General features: G+C 43.6%; 1 protein-coding gene across 2 annotated transcripts in view; it reads right to left on the bottom strand.

The window, feature by feature from the left end:
- CARD9 (caspase recruitment domain family member 9) overlaps positions 1–26,113 on the bottom strand; it is a 113,939-nt gene that overhangs the window by 54,467 nt on the left and 33,359 nt on the right. Inside the window, exons 1-2 of one of the 2 annotated variants that reach the window (XM_068249233.1) lie at positions 25,404–25,586; positions 5,561–5,766 (exon numbers count right to left, since the gene is read on the bottom strand). In XM_068249233.1, coding sequence (XP_068105334.1) covers positions 5,561–5,741 — 181 coding nt within the window. In that variant the 5' untranslated portion in view covers positions 5,742–5,766; positions 25,404–25,586. Of the gene's footprint in view, positions 1–5,560; positions 5,767–25,403; positions 25,587–26,113 lie in introns of those variants that run through there. The other variant, XM_068249232.1, reaches the window with a different exon arrangement.

Genomic DNA, 26,113 nt, shown 5'->3' with positions numbered 1-26,113 from the left:
TGGTATCATGCCCTCACAAGGGTCTCTTTACAGACTTTGCTATAAGCATAAATTCATCCTAATGTTACTGTGGTTCAAAGCTGTCACTCACCAAAATATTCAAAATGATTGGCTACCGGTTCCCGCCATGAGGATCGCTCCGCTCCGCCACCAGCCGTTGATGGATAACAGCGTGGACTTCTGGGAAGCTGGTCCTACAACAACCAATCACAGCGCTGTTCGCATGTGAGTATCGCTGTCGGAGCCAGGAAACGCCGGACCGGAAGGGGCGCGGAAGGGGCGCGGGCAAGGATCAAATATAAGATCCAAGAGTCCGTTCCCCACCAAGCACTTAATTGGTCAAATGGAAGATCATAATGGAGAAGAGCCTACATTCAGTTATACACCGGAGGAAGTACAAAATATATTGTTTCCTGGTGATAGACGTGTTGGCTTTGGTGCGGACTCTGCAACTGATCTACTTAACGAATTAAAACGCCTCAAGAAACGGAAGGTTGACCTTGAACTTCATGGACACACGCTTTCTGAATATTATAGAACTAAGAAGATACCCAAAGGTTTCCGCCTTGGGATTCAGCCTACGATTAGTCGAAATAAAAAAGAGTTCTGTGAGAGGTGGTGTGCGTTATCTACGCAACATTCGTTAAATTATATGTTGATGATTATTGAAGAAGTAAGAGTCCTGTTACTACAAGTCGAGAAGGAGCTTTCATCTGTTCATAATGGCATTAAAGAATTGATGAACACGGATAAGAAAATTGCGGATCAAATATCAACAATCGAAAAAGAGGTTGAAATATATAAAGGTCAATTACAACAAAAGAAAAGGGAAAAGTACAGACAGATTTGCCAAGACCATCAGGAAGGTCGGATCTATCCATGGATCGTGGGAGCATCTCAGAGGAGAGGACGACCAAAGAGGTGGCCAAAACCGAAAGGGGGTGGTAAACCACCACCTAAAGGGAAACCGAAACCAGCACCTAATCCTGATTCGGACGTATTGACTGAGAATCCTACATCTGATAGTGATGTTCCGGGTGCATCGGGTTTTCGGGGCGGCCGCGGCGGAGAAGACTCAGGAGGGGTCGATCCAAGAGGGGGAACGCCTTATCAATCACAACCCCAACTACAGCGACCAGCGACACGGAGTCAACATCCCCAGTTATAAATCTGAGTGAGTACTCCCTTAACAAACATGAGATGGCTGTACTATCGAAAGGACTGTCATTCTGTCCGACACCTAAATTTGATGATTTCCGCTTTGAGGTGGACCTCTTTAAATTTGAAAGATCACTCAAATTGAAACAATTTTTCTATAACAAACCGAACTCTGATTCCACTGCAGTCTCGGCCTTCAAACTTAAGAGTAAATTCATTCCCCCTGGCTCCTTTCCCAGCATTGAAAGTTTCATCCAAACTGTACGTTTTGATACACTTAAAGAAAACAAAGATAAAAAATGTTCACATAACTTCACACGGAATGAAAGATTAGCTCTGAAATCATTAAAAGAAAATAGAGAAATCCTAATTAAGCCAGCGGATAAAGGTGGAGCAATTGTAGTACTAAATTATCAAGACTACAGTAGAAGTATTAAGGAAATGCTGAGTGATACAAGCAGTTACTGTGTCATCCATGGAGATCCCACTCCTTCAATTCTTCATAAATTGAATGACCTCATGTCATTGGCACGGTTGAATAACTGGGTTACGGAAAAAGAGGAGGAATTTCTTGTGCCACAACATCCTCAAAAACCGGTTATTTACGGACTTCCGAAGGTCCACAAAGGACTAACACCACTAAAATATCGTCCAATAATATCAGGATCTGACTCGGTGACCCAGCCCATTGCTCAGTTTATTGACTTTCACCTCCAGCCCATTGTACAATCTTTACCTGCCTACCTTAAGGACACACAGCATTTTCTCCTCAAACTAAATGGGATTACAACTAATCTTAAGGATGTTATTCTGTGCACCATGGACATCAGTTCATTATATACATCGATACCCAATGGGGAAGGCCTAGATGCGGTAAGACATTTTTTAGGTCAGCAGCAAAATATGCTTGTACCATCTGAATTTATTCTTGCAGGTTTGGAACTCATTCTAACATGTAACTGTTTTAGGTTTGAAAACACCTGGTTCAGACAATGTAGGGGGACAGCTATGGGCAGCTCAGCTGCCCCTGCATATGCTAATTTGTTTGTAGGATTTCTTGAGGAGACGCTGGTGTTTACGTCGCAGATGTACCTGGACCATGTAGTTATGTGGTCGAGGTACATCGATGACGTGTTCCTATTATGGAGGGGAGATCGGAAGGATCTCCTAATCTTCATTGACTATTTGAATTCACTGTTCGCCGGCATTGTGTTTAATCCAGAGATCTCTGAGAATTCTGTGCCTTTTTTGGATGTTATGATTATTAAAACTGAGACTGGGTTGGGCACTACATTGTACAGAAAGCCGACTGATCGGAATACTCTATTGATGTACAGTAGTGCCCACCCGAGCCATTTGATGAATGGACTACCTATTTCTCAATTTCTCAGGGTACTGAGGATTTGTTCGAGTGTACAGGATGCAAAGGGTGAAATGGAGAAAATGAGGGTTAGATTTCTTGAGAGAGGATATCCTGAGCGCATTCTACATGTTGCAATTGATAAGGCATATGCCATCTTTAATGGCACTACAACGGGACAGGTGAGGAATAGTGTTCCATTTGTGCAGGATTTTAATTCGAGGTCTTCTGTTGTAAAAAGATCGGTTGAAAAAAAATCTGTCTATCCTGCAGTCGGATAGGAATCTGAATCCAATGCTTAGAGAGAAACCCCTGCTCTCCTATAGGTCTAGCAAGAACATTAGGGATATTCTGGTACAGGCTGATCCATGTGAAAAATACTGCAAGAAACAATTTTCATTTTCTGAAAGGAAGGGTTGCTACAGATGTTTTAATTGTAATGTATGTAACTCTCTTATTACAGGTACCTATTTTACGCACCCTAGATCTGGCAAGAAATTCTATATGAACAATTATTACAATTGTAATTCTGAACATTGTGTCTATTTACTAAAATGCCCCTGTGGCCTAGGATATATAGGTAAAACCACTGGGGCATTTAAAGTAAGATTTCAACGTCACAGGAGTGACATCCGTGTGGCAATAAAGGCAAAGATGGAGGGTAAATTGCTTGACTCTACTAAACCAGTAGCGGTACATTTTGTGGAAATGGGTCACCGAGTCAGTGAACTTAAAGGTCTCGTTATTGACCATGTCAAAAAACCTCGGAGAGGAGGTGATTGGGACAGACTTCTCCTACAAAAAGAAACCTATTGGATTTATACCATGGATACAGTGACACCTAGGGGCTTGAATCAGTTCAATTCTTTTACATGCTATCTTGATGAGAGATAGTTTCTTGCCAAGAGATGTTAGGAAATAGATATATGTTGCTTAGTGATTGATTATCTTAATGATTTAATATGTGGCTCATATTTATGATATGTCCTATTTTTTGCAATGCACTGTTTGTTGGTTTTATAGGTTCCCATATGTCTCTTTATTCCCTCTTTGTTGCTTCCCTCTCCTTCCTTTCCCCCATTCATCTATATTGCTGCTCACCATACACATGCATCATCTGTGGCGCACCGCAATTTGCGGAGGTTGCGCCATGAGATGCATGTCTATGGACTCCCTTGGGGGGATCGCTCCGTTTGCCAGGACTGTAGTGAAGAACACTATGTCACAGAGTGTGTGGCTGGTCCCGTGGCGATGTGCCAGTTCAACGTGCCGTTTGTTGTGGGCTGAGGGGGGTAGCGTGGGTGTTTCTATGACAACGTGCTTTTGCACTGCGTCTAAGACACGCCTTCCAGCATGGCAGGTTATGACATGCGTGGTGGGGAATGGACCTTTGGATATTACGCTTGATCCTTGGCCACGCCCCTTCCGGTCCGGCGGCTCTACGTGCTTGGTGGGGAACGGACTCTTGGATCTTATATTTGATCCTTGCCCGCGCCCCTTCCGGTCCGGCGTTTCCTGGCTCCGACAGCGATACTCACATGCGAACAGCGCTGTGATTGGTTGTTGTAGGACCAGCTTCCCAGAAGTCCACGCTGTTATCCATCAACGGCTGGTGGCGGAGCGGAGCGATCCTCATGGCGGGAACCGGTAGCCAATCATTTTGAATATTTTGGTGAGTGACAGCTTTGAACCACAGTAACATTAGGATGAATTTATGCTTATAGCAAAGTCTGTAAAGAGACCCTTGTGAGGGCATGATACCAGTGATGGATACTATCTATTGATTTGTGTCTCATATGTGTATTTAGCATTGATCGCTCTATTGCCTGTTGTTTACATTTCCAATGAGGGGGCGTATTCTTGACCTCTATGGGCTGACCTTTTTTGTCATTTTTTGTATTTAATGTATTGTGCTGTTCACTAAGATGTTTGTCTGCACGTATCTGAGGAAGGGGACCCTGTGTGGCCCCGAAACAATTGTCATACATAGTGTTGACACATTATGATGGAATAAAATTACCTTTGGCTTATTTGAAAAGCTGGTGTGCGGACCTACTCTTGGACTTTCTGGAATGCTACTTGATGTTGCTTTGCATCGCTGGTCCAGCACCCATACACAATACGGTAAGGTGTGCCGCTCCTGATCCAATAATTATACTGTCAATCCTGCTCAGGCGCCATTGAGGATCCATCCTGTCACATCCTTAATAACCCCCGATGCCCGAGTACGACTGATCGCAACGCCATTGTCAACCCCCCCAACACACACACACTTCCCGACTAATTGAAGCCTATCCGTCATCCGTCGCTCAGCGTTCCTCCTCAATGGCAACAGAACACGTCGCTAGCCTCAAGGTTAGGCATGTGTCGCTACAGGATCGCTCCCTGAATTGTCGCCCAAAGGATCGCTCCCAAATCCCTGATGGGCGACAATTGTCAGATGTGTGTAGTTAGCATTAGGGTGCATACACACATCCAATTTTTATTGGCCAATGACTGGCTTATTTTACAACCTCCCTGTAGTAGGATGGCCTACTGGTTTTGAATACTATGAACAGATTGTGTAGATGAGCTCTCATATTACACTAAAGTGATAAAATTGGGCAATTGTCAGCCAATCAAAATTGGTATGTGTGTAGCAGGCTTTAGGGGGAGAGAGATGGAGAATCTGCTGTTAAATATTAACTTCTCTTCCTCTTTCAGCCAGTGATAGAATATTTTTGTGCAGTGTATGTTTGAGATCATATGACAACCTTTTTTAGAAACCTGATATTTAGCTGCGGAAGCCTCAGTTGGCACAATACATCCCCCGCCCCTGTGTTTTGTTGCTACATAACTGATATCAAATAATATACTATTGAATGGATGTACAAAGTGTGGGCTCTAACCTTTAAATAACCAATGACCAGTATGACCTAGGACATAGCTAGGCGTTATCAATAACCACTAAATAACCAGGAAGGTTTCTGGGCACAGGCGAGCCAGGCGTAGTGCTGGGGACGACTGTCCTCCTGGTAGCTTCATCACAGGCAGGAAACTCACCCACTTTCCTCTTCCGTATCACCAGGCTGGGGTCGTTAAACACTTGCTCCTCGTCGTCGCTGTTGAGGACGCGGCACTGGCGCAGGTAAGGCGTGATTCTGTTGGGGTCGATGATGGAGATCAGTTTGACCCTGTAGTGCTCCAGCTTACTCCAACACTCCTCGTCCTCCTCGTCAGACATGATGGTCCCTTGTGACGGCACAATTCTGTAAACATACAACAAAAACCTGTAAGTCCTCAAGAAACTGCGCTCACTTATGTAACAGACTCCTCTTGTAGTGATGTCACTCAGAACACACAGACCATAGCGTGATACTGTATTCTTATATTGCCTCCTTCCCATACACCAGTGTTGCAGAACAAAACCCATGTGTACATCCACAAACAGAGTCTCACAGGCGCTCACCATATGCTATGGCTACCAAGGACACAGACAGCAATAAAAGCCTTCAGTCCCAGAGATCTATAACCTCTCCCTGATGCATACAACACACAACATCACACGTGGCCGCTCACCTTATGTTTATGCCATCCAAGAAGGGATGTTTGGAAATGCCAATTTCCGATTCCGCGGTAAATCCGCATTCCGCCATTGCCAATTACCAATTCCGCTACCAATTTCCGCATTCCAATGTGGAATTTCCGCCGGAAATCATGGAAATTCCGCCCGACTTTAACATCGATTTTCTCAAAAAGTATAAGGTCTTTTTGAAAACTTTTTTTGCATCTTGTTCACAAGATTCTGTGCAATAAACCCTGAAAATTTGGTGTTTCTAGGACTTACGGGGGCTTTGCTATTAATTGCTAAAGTCGGTGGATTTTTACTGTAATGTAAAATGCAGAAAATAGGCAGATGCAAATTTCCGGCGGAAATCCGCCTACGGCACTTGCATTACCGATTACCGCATTCCGATGTGGAAATGCAATTTCCGATCGGAATTTAGGAAATTGCATTTCTGCGGAATCCGAATGAGCATCCCTACAGCCAAGTTATAAGACAACTTACTTGTTTCGTTTCTCCCAGCATGTCTCAGCAGATGGATCACCAAAGCAGCAATGATCTCACGCCCACCTATCGAACTAAAGGACTCCTCATAGCGTGAAACCGTACAATTTATTTAAAATATTAAAATTGGTGCTCTCATATGTTCCAAATAAAAAGCAAGCATATCACAATGTAATCTCTCCACGCCGGCTGTTCCCCGTCTGTAGCTCCGCCCTACGCGTTTCGTGCATGCGCACTCATCACGGGCTGGAGGTGTCTGGTCAGTCGGTGTTTAAATTCATTCATTACCTCTATCTCATCCAATGGGCTGTATTGCCCTTCCCCAAGATGGCCGATAATCCATTTCCGCCCCTATGTGACGGCGCAATCTGAGCTCAAAGCACTGTGGGCCTAGCGCATCCACAACGCCCATCGTAGACCGCATTATGGACTCCTATTGGATATCCCAAGTGCGTCATCAGGCGCAAAGAGCACCGCCCTCCAGCATCATCTCGAGCCATAGGTGGCATAAACAAAAGCTCCCAGTATCCCAACCTCATGATTGGCTAGATTCTTACATGCTTAGAAATAGTTAATTCTACCTGCCGATTGTGGGCGGGCCTCAAGCCCCCAATAACAATACAATTATTTTTTTCTATATCAGCAGAGAGACGGATCTTCATCCAAAATAATGCATGACAAGAAAACAGAATAACATCCACATCATTACAGGCCAATACATTTCAACATATTTTCAGAAATGACATCACAAGATATATATATATGACAATGCATAACTTCCCAGCCCAAGCAATAAACTAACGCTTGCATTATGCACCCAGGTCCCAGACACCCACCGCTCAACGCAGCACATACCTACATGCACAAGACCGCACCCCCCCCACACAGGCGGACATAGGCCCGTGCAGACCATGCAGCCGCACAGGGGCCCCATGCCCTCTATGGCCCATGCAGCTGCACCACAGTTAGGGCATGAATATTCTGTAGGCTCTCTGTGTATTTCTCTCTGAAACCCATGAGGAACAGTGATATTTGCTTGTGGTTCAGTCATCTACAAGTATTAAATGTGTGCTATATTAACACAGTGCCTACAGAATATAACCTAAATTCATGTACTTTTATGTTATCAACAATATTTGGATCCAACGATAATCTGATATGATTATGGCCATTCACATGGGGCCCCTTCATTTATTCTGCACAGGGGCCCACTGTTGGCTTTGTCCGCCACTGACCCCCCACACTAACCAGAGCATTCTACCACCCACAACCCATATCCTCGTACCATTATCAATCTCCCAGCTTCACCATATATAGTGTGAATGCATCCATGTCCCAGAATTTTTAAAGGGGCATGCATCTGCCCCAGACCTAAGCTAATCCATTAGCAATAAAACGATTCAAATCAAATTCAACATTATGTCTCCTAGGATGTAGGTTTTTTAACACATAAATCCAACGTGATTCCATCCTGGACAATTCCCTGACCTTATTGGATCTCCTCCATTTTGGCCGCAATCTATCCCACAAAACCTCATGTCCGTGGGGTCCCGTCTATGATGATCAGCAAAATGTTTGGACAAGTTATGTGCTGCATTTCTGTAACGGTTGGTGTCAGCACACAGAGAGTGTCTGATTATTGGTGATCTGCAGTATCACCTAGAATACAGATATATACCTGATTATTAGTGATCTGCAGAATCACCGATAATACAAGTATGACTAACCTCTGGACACCTGATAAAGTGTCAGTGTTTCTGTGCAACCGTAACTTTAATGGTAATGAGACCTCACCAGAGGGGCTGGTGAGGTATAAACAGTACACTGAGCGTGTACTAACGTATAACCTCCAGCAAGCTGGAGAGACAAAACTGAAGAGGCTGAATCTCCCGAGGAGCGGGTGATTCAGACTATACTGCAGGTAATTAAGGCTAAACTATAGCCTAACAGAGCTGCTGAACCAGCGGAGCTGGCGCTATAACACCTCACCAGTGGCGAGGGCCCACTGGCGAGTAGAATGGTCAGGCAGGCAAGATTCGGTAACAGAGAGGTACGTATCGGTACAGAATCGTGAGACAAGAGAGTAAACGGTAATCAGGCAGAGGTTCAGCAACAGGTAGGCAGATAGGCGAAGGTACAGGATCAGAAGGCAGGATCAGAGTCAGAGGGAATAGCTAAGAGTCCTACACAGGAGATCGAACAGTAAGCAATATCCTAGTCTTGGTGTGAAATCTGTAGCATCAACACCAGGGAACTAGTCTAAGCAAATAACAATAAACAGATAACAATCTCCTAGTCTAGGTGTGAAATCCTTAGCATCAACACCTGGGAACTAGCCTAAGGTCTGAGCGCTAACACGCAGAGTATTCACGACAACAGAATGTAACAATGCAGCCCGGAGGCTTATGGAGCAGAGGAGACCTCACTGGCACGCCCCCCTCTCATCAGCCAATCCTGGGCGCCATGGGTCTCCTCTGATGTCAGCCGACCAGCAGGTCAGCTGACGGGCTTCCTCCTCGCATAAAGGTCCTGTCTATGCGCTATGGCAACCCCCTGCACGGGAGAACGTTCCGTCCTCGGCGTCCTGGACGCCGAACGGACGGATGGCCGCATGGAGGCAGCTGCGGCGGCGGTGCTGTCCGCCGCAGCTGCTTCGTTTTATACAATTTCCTATCTTAATGTTCCGTACATGCTCCCCAATACGTTCCTGCAGTCTCCTTGTGGTTCTCCCAATATATTGGTACCCACCAACACATGTATACAACATAACTAGTGTTATAGGTCATACAGTCTCTGATTTCATAGTTCTTCTTATTCACCTTCCCCATACACTGATTTCCTTTCTGTGCATGCGCCTCTCTGCACCCCACACAGTCACGACAAGGGAAGACACCCTTATTCCCCATTGTATCCCCCCTATTCATTCTAGGTCCATCAATGAAACTCAGGACCAATATCTGCTGTAAGTTCTTAGCCCTCTTGTATATAAACTGAGGCTTCCCCGGTATCATCCGCCCCAATAGTGTATCCGCCTTGAGGATGTTCCAATGCTTCTTGAACACTCGTTCTACCTCATCATACCTGGAATTATAATCCAACAATATAGCCTAATCATATTTCTCATCCTTCTCAGTGATGTAATTTGTGCAGATATGTTGAAATGTATTGGCCTGTAATGATGTGGCTGTTATTCTGTTTTCTTGTCATGCATCATTTTGGATGAAGATCCGTCTCTCTGCTGATGTAGAAAAATTAATTGTATTGTTATTGGGGGCTTGAGGCACGCCCACAATCAGCAGGTAAAATTAACTATTTCTGATCCTTAAAGAGACTCTGTAACATCAAAAACCTCCCCTGGGGGGTACTCACCTCTGGTGGGGGAAGCCTCCGGATCCTAATGAGGCTTCCCACGCCGTCCTCTGTCCCACGGGGGTCTCGCGGAAATAGACGGAAATACCCGATCTCCGTTGGGTCCGCTCTACTGCGCAGGCGCCGGAAACTTGCACCTGCGCAGTAGAGCAGACCCGACGGCGATCGGGTATTTCCGCCTACTTCGGAGCCGACAGCCGTCAGAGCACCTGCGCAGGAGCCAGGAAGGTAAATATTGACGTCACCGCTGCACGGAAAGCTGCAGCAAGACCCCCGAGGGACGGAGGACGGCGTGGGAAGCCTCATTAGGATCCGGAGGCTTCCCCCACCCGAGGTGAGTACCCCCCAGGGGACGTTTTGACGTTACAGTTCCTCTTTAAGGGGGCAGAGACCGCTGATACTTAAGTGGTTAAAATGATTTACTATTTACTGTTTTTAAAAGCAAGGAGTTTTGAATCAGGATGATATAATTTATTGGCTAACTTAGAGATGGATAAACAGTGAGCTTTCGGCTTTCGGCTTATAAAAAGCCTTCGTCAGACTGGTTCCTGACAAACACTGAAAAACACAGCTTATATACACTGACACAGGGGCGTAGCAATAGGGGTTGCAGAGGTAGCGACCGCATCGGGGCCCTTGGGCCAGAGGGGCCCCATGGGGCCCTTACTAAACCAAAGTATAAGCTGTTTATTGGTCCTAAGGTGGAAATAATCACTTCTATAGATGCTTTGAATGGTAGTAATCATTAACAAACTGTTCCCCATCCACTTCTTGCACCTCTAATACTGTAGATGACCTTGGCAGGGTTTGGTGCGCCGTATCAATTGTTACGTATAGAGTGCTTGGGGGGGCCCAATGTAAAACTCGCACCGGGGCCCCGAGCTCCATAGCTACGCCACTGCACTGACATACAGAGGAGAAACATTCTTTAGCAAACATAAATGTAATTTGATGCCTCAACTGTTATGGCCCATACTCACGGGCTACGGGCGCGCGTGTTGCGGTGACAGGTCGCCCGTGAGTATGAGGCGCAATACGGGCGCGCACCCCGAACCGTTGATCGTCGCTGCTGTCGCCGGGCGATTGGCGCGCAAATAAAATGAATAGTGACAGTGAACACCATCTTACACAGCATATGGCACAAAAAATTAATGAAAAGACAGAAAGATTAAAAGAATTGAGGCATTTAAAACCCATCGTACCAGCACAAGAAGTTGGAGTCCTTGTTTAAACTATCTTGTACAGTTTTGAACCAATGTATAAACTTTGTTTCTTGTGTTAGTCTCATGTTTCCCGATTTGAAGCCACCCATTAATACAGTGACACGAAAATCGCTTAAAGGGACACTTAAGTCAAACAAAAAAAAAAAGAGTTTTACTCACCTGGGGCTTCCAATAGCCCGCTGCAGCTGTCCGGTGCCCTCGCCGTCTCCCTCCGATCCTCCGATCCGATGTTCAGCAAATTGTATCATTAGTTCATTAGTGGCCACCTCTAAACAAATCTGCAGGCACCCATACGCTACTACACACCATGCAATTCTCACCTCAGATCCTACTTCAGATCGAGAAAAGGATCAGATCGGGCAAAAAACCCCAACCCCAAACTCAGAATCAATCTCTTTCTGCCCCGACAGCAGATCGGACATGCTGAAAAATGTCAATCAAAATACTGGCTATCGTTCCATGTGTATGATCGCATGAAAATCTATTAAATGGTGAGATTTTTATCAGTATTACAATATTATTGGCTTTAGATCAGATGTGTTGGTTCTTTGCGCACTCGATGGCGCTCGGAGTATGGCGAGGCCACGTACAGCAGTCACATGTGATCGAGGCTCTGCTGATCTATGTAGTGCATCAGGCAATGCCTAGCAAGCAGCAGCAGTGAGATCAATACCACAGCTGGCCAATTGTTTTTTTATTACCAATTAAATCAGACATTTAATTAGACAAAACGCCTAATTGGACGTTCATTGAAGTTGATATAAAGGGCTAAGATCCATGTAAAGACTAATCCACAATGTTTGTATTTAGTTGGTCGAAAAAACAATTGACCATTTTACCGATTTTAATATTAATTGTAGCGATTGAAAACAATATTGAATGGTAACTGAATAGTGGGTGTCCAATCTAAACAATGGGCCTGATGGACAAACCTCAAGTAACGCGTGCATTCGCCCGGCTACGCACTTTGCGCTAATCGCGTAACATGCGCTGCTCCCTGACGTAAGTACTGCCACCGAAAATGTATATGTAATTTTTATTCAAAGTAACAAGAAAATAATACCTTCCAGTTGGCACTGACAAACCTTGAAGAGTTTTTCTTATTGCAAAACGTAACATATAGACAGTTACATTTACATAAATCTAAAGATGGCCACACACACATTACAGTTTTTTAAATTTTGATTCGATTCCACCAATCCGATCCAATAGTTTGGCTGATCAGAAGTTTTGAAGAAATTGTTTGACTTAACACACGTGTGTTCGGCAATGCCAATTTCAGGGTAAAAAGATTGTAAATGTCAAACAAGTTGGTTGGTTTGAAAACCCTTCTGCACGGCAACCTTTCACTCAATAATCAAATGTTGATCGCTTTTCATTTTCATAGAACTAAATGTTTCACTGTGACATTTATCACCCTATTCCATCTCTGTACATCTATCAGTATCTCCTGCCATCATCATTCACTGTTTCACACTCACCACTGATACCACATTGCTGCTTACAGGGGGGTGTAACATCTCTGTACAGCTATCAGTATCTCCTGCCATCATCATTCTCTGTTTAGCATTACAGTCACCACTGATCACCACATTTCTGCTTACAGGAGGATGTAACATCTCTGTACATCTATCAGTATCTCCTGCCATCATCATTCTCTGTTTAGCATTACAGTCACCACTGATCACCACATTGCTACTTACAGGGGGGTGTAACATCTCTGTACATCTATCAGTATCTCCTGCCATCATCATTCTCTGTTTAGCATTACAGTTACCACTGATCACCACATTGTTGCTTACAGGGGGATGTAACATCTCTGTACAGCTATCAGTATCTCCTGCCATCATCATTCTCTGTTTAGCATTACAGTTACCACTCATCACCACATTGCTGCTTACAGGGGAATGTAACATCTCTGTACATCTATCAGTATCTCCTGCCATCATCATTCTCTGTTTAGCATTACAGTTACCACTGATCACCACATTGTTGCTTACAGGGGGATGTAACATCTCTGTACATCTATCAGTATCTCCTGCCATCATCATTCTCTGTTTAGCATTACAGTCACCACTGATCACCACATTGCTACTTACAGGGGGATGTAACATCTCTGTACATCTATCAGTATCTCCTGCCATCATCATTCTCTGTTTAGCATTACAGTTACCACTGATCACCACATTGCTGCTTACAGGGGAATGTAACATCTCTGTACATCTATCAGTATCTCCTGCCATCATCATTCTCTGTTTAGCATTACAGTCACCACTGATCACCACATTGCTGCTTACAGGGGAATGTAACATCTCTGTACAGCTATCAGTATCTCCTGCCATCATCATTCTCTGTTTAGCATTACAATCACCACTGATCACCACATTTCTGCTTACAGGGGGGTGTAACCTCTCTGTACAGCTATCAGTATCTCCTGCCATCATCATTCTCTGTTTAGCATTACAATCACCACTGATCACCACATTGCTGCTTACAGGGGAATGTAACATCTCTGTACAGCTATCAGTATCTCCTGCCATCATCATTCTCTGTTTAGCATTACAGTCACCACTGATCACCACATTGCTGCTTACAGGGGGATGTAACATCTCTGTACATCTATCAGTATCTCCTGCCATCATCATTCTCTGTGTAGCATTACAGTTACCACTGATCACCACATTGCTACTTACAGGGGGGTGTAACATCTCTGTACATCTATCAGTATCTCCTGCCATCATCATTCTCTGTTTAGCATTACAGTCACCACTGATCACCACATTGCTGCTTACAGGGGGATGTAACATCTCTGTACATCTATCAGTATCTCCTGCCATCATCATTCTCTGTTTAGCATTACAGTTACCACTGATCACCACATTGCTCCTTACAGGGGAATGTAACATCTCTGTACATCTATCAGTATCTCCTGCCATCATCATTCTCTGTTTAGCATTACAGTCACCACTGATCACCACATTGCTCCTTACAGGGGAATGTAACATCTCTGTACATCTATCAGTATTTCCTGCCATCATCATTCACTGTTTAGCATTACAATTACCACTGATCACCACATTGCTCCTTACAGGGGGATGTAACATCTCTGTACAGCTATCAGTATCTCCTGCCATCATCACTCACTGTTTAGCATTACAGTCACCACTGACACCACATTGCTACTTACAGGGGGATGTAACATCTCTGTACATCTATCAGTATCTCCTGCCATCATCATTCTCTGTTTAGCATTATAATCACCACTGATACCACATTGCTACTTACAGGGGGATGTAACATCTCTGTACATCTATCAGTATCTCCTGCCATCATCATTCTCTGTTTAGCATTACAGTTACCCCTGATCACCACATTGCTGCTTACAGGGGGATGTAACATCTCTGTACATCTATCAGTATCTCCTGCCATCATCATTCTCTGTTTAGCATTACAATCGCCACATCACATTGCTGCTTACAGGGGGATGTAACATCTCTGTACATCTATCAGTATCTCCTGCCATCATCATTCTCTGTTTAGCATTACAGTTACCACTGATCACCACATTGCTACTTACAGGGGGATGTAACATCTCTGTACATCTATCAGTATCTCCTGCCATCATCATTCTCTGTTTAGCATTACAGTCACCACTGATCACCACATTGCTGCTTACAGGGGGTGTAACATCTCTGTACATCTATCAGTATCTCCTGCCATCATCATTCTCTGTTTAGCATTATAATCACCACTGATCACCACATTGCTGCTTACAGGTGGTGTAACATCTCTGTACAGCTATCAGTATCTCCTGCCATCATCATTCTCTGTTTAGCAATACAGTCACCACTGATCACCACATTGCTACTTACAGGGGGATGTAACATCTCTGTACATCTATCAGTATCTCCTGCCATCATCATTCTCTGTTTAGCATTACAGTTACCACTGATCACCACATTGCTGCTTACAGGGGGATGTAACATCTCTGTACATCTATCAGTATCTCCTGCCATCATCATTCTCTGTTTAGCATTACAGTTACCACTGATCACCGCATTGCTACTTACAGGGGATGTAACATCTCTGTACAGCTATCAGTATCTCCTGCCATCATCATTCTCTGTTTAGCATTACAGTCACCACTGATCACCACATTGCTACTTACAGGGGATGTAACATCTCTGTACATCTATCAGTATCTCCTGCCATCATCATTCTCTGTTTAGCATTACAGTCACCACTGATCACCACATTGCTACTTACAGGGGATGTAACATCTCTGTACATCTATCAGTATCTCCTGCCATCATCGTTCTCTGTTTAGCATTACAATTACCACTGATCACCACATTGCTGCTTACAGGGGGATGTAACATCTCTGTACATCGATCAGTATTTCCTGCCATCATCGTTCTCTGTTTAGCATTACAATTACCACTGATCACCACATTGCTGCTTACAGGGGATGTAACATCTCTGTACATCTATCAGCATCTCCTGCCATCATCATTCTGTGTTTAGCATTACAGTTACCACTGATCACCACATTGCTCCTTACAGGGGGATGTAACATCTCTGTACATCTATCAGTATCTCCTGCCATCACCATTCTGTGTTTAGCATTACAGTTACCACTGAACACCACATTGCTCCTTACAGGGGGATGTAACATCTCTGTACAGCTATCAGTATCTCCTGCCATCATTCTCTGTTTAGCATTACAATCACCACTGATCACCACATTGCTCCTTACAGGGGGATGTAACATCTCTGTACATCTATCAGTATCTCCTGCCATCATCATTCTCTGTTTAGCATTACAATCACCACTGATCACCACATTGCACCTTACAGGGGGATGTAACATCTCTGTACATCTATCAGTATCTCCTGCCATCATCATTCTCTGTTTAGCATTACAGTCACCACTGATCACCACATTGCTGCTTACAGGGGGGTGTAACATCTCTGTACAGCTATCAGTATCTCTTGCCATCATCATTCTCTGTTTAGCATTACAATCACCACTGATCACCACATTACTACTTACAGGGGGATGTAACATCTCTGTACATCTATCAGTATCTCCTGCCCTCATCATTCTCTGTTCAGCATTACAGTTACCACTGCTCACCACACTGCTACTTACAGGGGATGTAACATCTCTGTACATCTATCAGTATCTCCTGCCATCATCATTCACTGTTTAGCATTACAGTCACCACTGATCACCACATTGCTGCTTACAGGGGGAAGTAACATCTCTGTACATCTATCAGTATCTCCTGCCATCATCATGCTCTGTTTAGCATTACAATCACCACTGACACCACATTGCTGCTTACAGGGGGATGTAACATCTCTGTACATCTATCAGTATCTCCTGCCATCATCATTCTCTGTTTAGCATTACAATCACCACTGATCACCACATTGCTGCTTACAGGGGGATGTAACATCTCTGTACATCTATCAGTATCTCCTGCCATTATCCTTCTCTGTTTAGCATTACAATCACCACTGATCACCACATTGCTACTTACAGGGGGATGTAACATCTCTGTACATCTATCAGTATCTCTTGCCATCATCATTCTCTGTTTAGCATTACAGTCACCACTAATCACCACATTGCTACTTACAGGGGGATGTTACATCTCTGTACATCTATCAGTATCTCCTGCCATCATCATTCTCTGTTTAGCATTACAGTTACCACTGATCACCACATTGCTCCTTACAGGGGGATGTAACATCTCTGTACCTCTATCAGCATCTCCTGCCATCATCCTTCTCTGTTTAGCATTACAGTCACCACTGATACCACATTGCTGCTTACAGGGGGGTGTAACATCTCTGTACAGCTATCAGTATCTCATGCCATCATCGTTCTCTGTTTAGCATTACAGTCACCACTGATCACCACATTGCTCCTTACAGGGGGTGTAACATCTCTGTACATCTATCAGTATCTCCTGCCATCATCATTCTCTGTTTAGCATTACAGTCACCACTGATCACCACATTGCTCCTTACAGGGGAATGTAACATCTCTGTACATCTATCAGTATCTCCTGCCATCATCGTTCTCTGTTTAGCATTACAATTACCACTGATCACCACATTGCTCCTTACAGGGGGATGTAACATCTCTGTACAGCTATCAGTATCTCCTGCCATCATCACTCACTGTTTAGCATTACAGTCACCACTGATCACCACATTGCTGCTTACAGGGGGATGTAACATCTCTGTACATCTATCAGTATCTCCTGCCATCATCATTCTCTGTTTAGCATTACAGTTACCACTGAACACCACATTGCTGCTTACAGGGGATGTAACATCTCTGTACAGCTATCAGTATCTCCTGCCATCATCACTCACTGTTTAGCATTACAGTCACCACTGATCACCACATTGCTACTTACAGGGGGATGTAACATCTCTGTACATCTATCAGTATCTCCTGCCATCATCATTCTCTGTTTAGCATTACAGTCACCACTGATCATCACATTGCTGCTTACAGGGGGATGTAACATCTCTGTACATCTATCAGTATCTCCTGCCATCATCATTCTCTGTTTAGCATTACAGTTACCACTGATCACCACATTGCTACTTACAGGGGGATGTAACATCTCTGTACATCTATCAGTATCTCCTGCCATCATCATTCTCTGTTTAGCATTACAGTCACCACTGATCATCACATTGCTACTTACAGGGGGATGTAACATCTCTGTACATCTATCAGCATCTCCTGCCATCATCATTCTCTGTGTAGCATTACAGTTACCACTGATCACCACACTGCTACTTACAGGGGGATGTAACATCTCTGTACATCTATCAGTATCTCCTGCCATCATCATTCTCTGTGTAGCATTACAGTCACCACTGATCACCACATTGCTGCTTACAGGGGGATGTAACATCTCTGTACAGCTATCAGTATCTCTTGCCATCATCATTCTCTGTTTAGCATTACAGTTACCACTGATCACCACATTGCTGCTTACAGGGGATGTAACATCTCTGTACATCTATCAGTATCTCCTGCCATCACCATTCTCTGTTTAGCATTACAGTCACCACTGATCACCACATTGCTGCTTACAGGGAGATGTAACATCTCTGTACATCTATCAGTATCTCCTGCCATCATCATTCTCTGTTTAGCATTACAGTCACCACTGATCACCACATTGCTGCTTACAGGGAGATGTAACATCTCTGTACATCTATCAGTATCTCCTGCCATCATCATTCTCTGTTTAGCATTACAGTCACCACTGATCACCACATTGCTGCTTACAGGGAGATGTAACATCTCTGTACATCTATCAGTATCTCCAGCCATCATCATTCTCTGTTTAGCATTACAGTCACCACTGATCACCACATTGCTGCTTACAGGGGGTGTAACATCTCTGTACATCTATCAGTATCTCCTGCCATCATCATTCTCTGTTTAGCAAGCATTATAATCACCACTGATCACCACATTTCTGCTTACAGGGGGGTGTAACCTCTCTGTACAGCTATCAGTATCTCCTGCCATCATCATTCTCTGTTTAGCATTACAGTCACCACTGATCACCACATTGCTACTTACAGGGGGATGTAACATCTCTGTACATCTATCAGTATCTCCTGCCATCATCATTCTCTGTTTAGCATTACAGTCACCACTGATCATCACATTGCTACTTACAGGGGGATGTAACATCTCTGTACATCTATCAGCATCTCCTGCCATCATCATTCTCTGTGTAGCATTACAGTTACCACTGATCACCACACTGCTACTTACAGGGGGATGTAACATCTCTGTACATCTATCAGTATCTCCTGCCATCATCATTCTCTGTGTAGCATTACAGTCACCACTGATCACCACATTGCTGCTTACAGGGGGATGTAACATCTCTGTACAGCTATCAGTATCTCTTGCCATCATCATTCTCTGTTTAGCATTACAGTTACCACTGATCACCACATTGCTGCTTACAGGGGATGTAACATCTCTGTACATCTATCAGTATCTCCTGCCATCACCATTCTCTGTTTAGCATTACAGTCACCACTGATCACCACATTGCTGCTTACAGGGAGATGTAACATCTCTGTACATCTATCAGTATCTCCTGCCATCATCATTCTCTGTTTAGCATTACAGTCACCACTGATCACCACATTGCTGCTTACAGGGAGATGTAACATCTCTGTACATCTATCAGTATCTCCTGCCATCATCATTCTCTGTTTAGCATTACAGTCACCACTGATCACCACATTGCTGCTTACAGGGAGATGTAACATCTCTGTACATCTATCAGTATCTCCAGCCATCATCATTCTCTGTTTAGCATTACAGTCACCACTGATCACCACATTGCTGCTTACAGGGGGTGTAACATCTCTGTACATCTATCAGTATCTCCTGCCATCATCATTCTCTGTTTAGCATTATAATCACCACTGATCACCACATTTCTGCTTACAGGGGGGTGTAACCTCTCTGTACAGCTATCAGTATCTCCTGCCATCATCATTCTCTGTTTAGCATTACAATCACCACTGATCACCACATTGCTGCTTACAGGGGGATGTAACATCTCTGTACATCTATCAGTATCTCCTGCCATCATCATTCTCTGTTTAGCATTACAGTCACCACTGATCACCACATTGCTGCTTACAGGGAGATGTAACATCTCTGTACATCTATCAGTATCTCCTGCCATCATCATTCTCTGTTTAGCATTACAGTCACCACTGATCACCACATTGCTGCTTACAGGGAGATGTAACATCTCTGTACATCTATCAGTATCTCCTGCCATCATCATTCTCTGTGTAGCATTACAGTCACCACTGATCACCACATTGCTACTTACAGGAGGATGTAACATCTCTGTACATCTATCAGTATCTCCTGCCATCATCATTCTCTGTTTAGTATTACAATTACCACTGACACCACATTGCTGCTTACAGGGGGATGTAACATCTCTGTACATCTATCAGTATCTCCTGCCATCATCATTCTCTGTTTAGCATTACAGTCACCACTGATCACCACATTGCTGCTTACAGGGAGATGTAACATCTCTGTACATCTATCAGTATCTCCTGCCATCATCATTCTCTGTTTAGCATTACAGTCACCACTGATCACCACATTGCTGCTTACAGGGAGATGTAACATCTCTGTACATCTATCAGTATCTCCAGCCATCATCATTCTCTGTTTAGCATTACAGTCACCACTGATCACCACATTGCTGCTTACAGGGGGTGTAACATCTCTGTACATCTATCAGTATCTCCTGCCATCATCATTCTCTGTTTAGCATTATAATCACCACTGATCACCACATTTCTGCTTACAGGGGGGTGTAACCTCTCTGTACAGCTATCAGTATCTCCTGCCATCATCATTCTCTGTTTAGCATTACAATCACCACTGATCACCACATTGCTGCTTACAGGGGGATGTAACATCTCTGTACATCTATCAGTATCTCCTGCCATCATCATTCTCTGTTTAGCATTACAGTCACCACTGATCACCACATTGCTGCTTACAGGGAGATGTAACATCTCTGTACATCTATCAGTATCTCCTGCCATCATCATTCTCTGTTTAGCATTACAGTCACCACTGATCACCACATTGCTGCTTACAGGGAGATGTAACATCTCTGTACATCTATCAGTATCTCCTGCCATCATCATTCTCTGTGTAGCATTACAGTCACCACTGATCACCACATTGCTACTTACAGGAGGATGTAACATCTCTGTACATCTATCAGTATCTCCTGCCATCATCATTCTCTGTTTAGTATTACAATTACCACTGACACCACATTGCTGCTTACAGGGGGATGTAACATCTCTGTACATCTATCAGTATCTCCTGCCATCATCATTCTCTGTTTAGCATTACAATCACCACTGATCACCACATTGCTGCTTACAGGGGGATGTAACATCTCTGTACATCTATCAGTATCTCCTGCCATCATCCTTCTCTGTTTAGCATTACAATCACCACTGATCACCACATTGCTACTTACAGGGGGATGTAACATCTCTGTACATCTATCAGTATCTCTTGCCATCATCATTCTCTGTTTAGCATTACAGTCACCACTAATCACCACATTGCTACTTACAGGGGGATGTTACATCTCTGTACATCTATCAGTATCTCCTGCCATCATCATTCTCTGTTTAGCATTACAGTTACCACTGATCACCACATTGCTCCTTACAGGGGGATGTAACATCTCTGTACCTCTATCAGCATCTCCTGCCATCATCCTTCTCTGTTTAGCATTACAGTCACCACTGATACCACATTGCTGCTTACAGGGGGGTGTAACATCTCTGTACAGCTATCAGTATCTCATGCCATCATCGTTCTCTGTTTAGCATTACAGTCACCACTGATCACCACATTGCTCCTTACAGGGGGTGTAACATCTCTGTACATCTATCAGTATCTCCTGCCATCATCATTCTCTGTTTAGCATTACAGTCACCACTGATCACCACATTGCTCCTTACAGGGGAATGTAACATCTCTGTACATCTATCAGTATCTCCTGCCATCATCGTTCTCTGTTTAGCATTACAATTACCACTGATCACCACATTGCTCCTTACAGGGGGATGTAACATCTCTGTACAGCTATCAGTATCTCCTGCCATCATCACTCACTGTTTAGCATTACAGTCACCACTGATCACCACATTGCTGCTTACAGGGGGATGTAACATCTCTGTACATCTATCAGTATCTCCTGCCATCATCATTCTCTGTTTAGCATTACAGTTACCACTGAACACCACATTGCTGCTTACAGGGGATGTAACATCTCTGTACAGCTATCAGTATCTCCTGCCATCATCACTCACTGTTTAGCATTACAGTCACCACTGATCACCACATTGCTGCTTACAGGGGGATGTAACATCTCTGTACATCTATCAGTATCTCCTGCCATCATCATTCTCTGTTTAGCATTACAGTCACCACTGATCATCACATTGCTGCTTACAGGGGGATGTAACATCTCTGTACATCTATCAGTATCTCCTGCCATCATCATTCTCTGTTTAGCATTACAGTCACCACTGATCACCACATTACTACTTACAGGGGGATGTAACATCTCTGTACATCTATCAGTATCTCCTGCCATCATCATTATCTGTGTAGCATTACAGTCACCACTGATCACCACATTGCTGCTTACAGGGGGATGTAACATCTCTGTACAGCTATCAGTATCTCCTGCCATCATCATTCTCTGTTTAGCATTACAGTTACCACTGATCACCACATTGCTGCTTACAGGGGGATGTAACATCTCTGTACATCTATCAGTATCTCCTGCCATCATCATTCTCTGTTTAGCATTACAGTTACCACTGAACACCACATTGCTGCTTACAGGGGATGTAACATCTCTGTACAGCTATCAGTATCTCCTGCCATCATCACTCACTGTTTAGCATTACAGTCACCACTGATCACCACATTGCTGCTTACAGGGGGATGTAACATCTCTGTACATCTATCAGTATCTCCTGCCATCATCATTCTCTGTTTAGCATTACAGTCACCACTGATCATCACATTGCTGCTTACAGGGGGATGTAACATCTCTGTACATCTATCAGTATCTCCTGCCATCATCATTCTCTGTTTAGCATTACAGTCACCACTGATCACCACATTACTACTTACAGGGGGATGTAACATCTCTGTACATCTATCAGTATCTCCTGCCATCATCATTCTCTGTGTAGCATTACAGTCACCACTGATCACCACATTGCTACTTACAGGGGGATGTAACATCTCTGTACATCTATCAGTATTTCCTGCCATCATCATTCTCTGTGTAGCATTACAGTCACCACTGATCACCACATTGCTACTTACAACTGCATTTACCACACTTTATTGTGCTACAAATACTCAATGATTTATCTTTATCAATTACATAAATAAATAACCAAGTACAACACAGTTACATGTCAAAGTAATTCTACAACAAAAACAAACAAAACAAAAACACAGCATTTTTGCAGTTGGATTTCAGATAGAGAGCACCCTAAAAGTGACCACACACCATACAATTTTTTAAATATCTTTTCAGTTCAAGAATTGCAATCATTTTATCTGACTGATTGTAACATTCCAAAAATCCGACCAATGTACCACACACATGTTCAATGTTAGCCCAATTATGAAAAAAAATGATTGAAAACTCGGAAAAATAATGCTTGGGTCTGTACATGAAGTAATTGACAATCTACCCTAAACCATTCAATTTTCACAAACATTTATCAGAAAAATCCAACACTACCATTCTTATTTTATCGAATAAAAATGGGAAATTCAATCAGATTTCTCGAATGAATGAAAAAAAAATCTTTCTATTGATCGGGACAACCGATCGTTTTTTATCGAATTGCCGTAAAATTGGATCATTTTATTGTATGGTGTGCGGTCACCCTTAAAGGCTAGGTTCACAGGGGTCAGTTGAATAATGCACACGTTCTACTGAGTGTGAACTGCAATGGAGACTGGACATAGACTTTAATACAAAGCCTGCATGCAGCGAGTTAGAATAACACTATTCATTACAATGTAGTACTGTGAACAGGCTAATAGAATTGTATGCACAGGGAGTTGACACGCAGAATTGCTGTTAATAGATATATGCCTCCAAAAATCGATCAGGAATAGCCCCAACTCTTCTCTATATGTTTGTCATGGTTAAAGGACACCCGAAGTGACATGCGACATGATGAGATAGACATGGGTATGTACAGTACCAGGCACACACATAACTAGGCTGTGTTCCTTTTTTCTTTCTCTGCCTGAAAGAGTTAAACATCAGGTATGCAAATGACAGTTCCTGTCTGAGTCAGGACTAGGTCAGACTATAGTAACACTCACTGATAAGTAATTACAGCCATAAAACACTTTCCTGGCAGAAAATGGTTTCTGAGAGCAGGAAAGAGATATAAATGGTCAAAAGTACATCATTTTTAACTCTGGCATACTTCGAAGACTGTATCATTGAGCAAAGACAATGGAACAGTGAAAACTTAAAAAGTAGATTTAAAAATAAAATAAAACTTTGAGCTATCTAAAAAAGTAATGTTTAGGAGGAGGATAGATACAATTGTTTATTTAATCAGTTTATTTTCACCTCGGGTGTCCTTTGAAGTGCAGTCTGGTCTCGGAGATGACCTAACCTCAGCGATCTATCTGTTTTCCATGTGCAAAAAACTGCCTGGTACTCAACAAGAGAGAAGGGAACATATCTCTCCAAGGACCCTAAAGAGGAGAACCTAGCAAGCCATCCCAAGGTTCAATGAGTCCAATTGTCTCAAGCAGGGGGAAACTAGAAATCACCAGGCCCCCCTGCAAAACTTCAACCCCCCTCAATGGTAATCAAATGGCCAGTGCACACTTGAATGTGTTTTCCCTATGCAGATAAAAACAGACAACAGTAAAGCATTGCACGCATTTTCTCTATCAATTACATTAGCTTCTGTGATAAAATGTGCATGTTTTCACACATACAGACACACATGGGGTACAGAAAACACATACAGAAAACCGACAGAGTGTGCTCCCAGCCTCAGCTTATTACACTCACTCTGTCCACCTCTGATGGAGCAGAACTGGCTCTGCAGGCTCCTCTGGCAGCATCACCATAGTCACAGCACTTGGAAAGGAATTGGAGAGGCTGGGGGCGGGGTGCTGTACACAAGACCATGCAGAACACTGAATAGGGACTGCCTACAAGTCTATGGCCTCAATTCACTAAGCTTAACTCCTGTCTTTAATAACTCTTCTGAGCTGTTTTACAGTTATCACCATGGTGATATAATTGTGATAACTGTAAAACAGCTCAGAAGAGTTATTAAAGACAGGAGTTAAGCTTAGTGAATTGAGGCCTTTGTCTGCAGAATTTTGAAAACTTTGTGATTCTTTATCAGTGGCTGAGCAGATGCATTCATTAGAATAATTGTGCAGAGAGCAGAAAGCTTTTTCTCTCCTTGCCTTTAGTTGCAGTCTCTCAAGATAGGTCAAAGAAACTCCTCCCCCCATGGGCCCCCCTGCAGCTTCTGGGCCCCCCTGCAGCTGCATCCCTTGCAGGGTCTATTGTTGCGCCCCTGGTCTCAAGATGTTACTTACCCACGCAGGGGTTCCAGAGGAGAGCTCCTATTACGTTCTGCCGATGTGATCTTCAGGATCGCCCAACCCTTGGATTCTGCGGTAAATATCCAGTCTAAGATCCTCCTAAGCGCTGCGGCTTCATTGTGCGTTCACAGGTTCTCGTCTGACATCTAACTGTGCGGAGTGGTGCAAAGCAGCAGATAAATGATCGATAAACAATTCAGACTCTGCGTCATCTGTCACCCATCAGCGACTTTTTCACCCAACTCAAAGAAATAGGATTACGTTAAAAAAACACAGTTTCCTTTATTGCCTATTCACGTTTTGTGCTAACCCGCCCCGTCATGGAGAATTCTACTTCTGCATTTTTCCAGGGTTATTTTGGGTGTTGGATTAGTGAAGTGTAAAGTTCTCGCATTCTGCTGCTGCCAAAGAGTGTGCGGAGGAATGCAGCAATTGCAAGTCTGAGCAGATCACACGGATGTCTCATGGAAACAGGTGACACCACTTCACTAACAGAACAAAGAATTCACAGGAATTTCAACCCATGACCTCATAACGCGCTCACAACAAACTCGTTTTCCTTTCTGACTCAGTTTTTGCCATTTTCCTATCCCTTCCCCCTTCTGCCCCCCCCCCCCCCCCCCCAATATTACCGCTGCACTCAACTCTGCAGCACACCTATTTAAACGGTGCCTTATAAGAATAGCGTCTGAATCTGCCGGTAA

This window comes from Hyperolius riggenbachi, chromosome 8 (assembly GCF_040937935.1).
Source record: "Hyperolius riggenbachi isolate aHypRig1 chromosome 8, aHypRig1.pri, whole genome shotgun sequence".
NCBI lineage: Eukaryota > Metazoa > Chordata > Amphibia > Anura > Hyperoliidae > Hyperolius > Hyperolius riggenbachi.
This window is presented reverse-complemented; position numbering and strand designations above follow the sequence as displayed.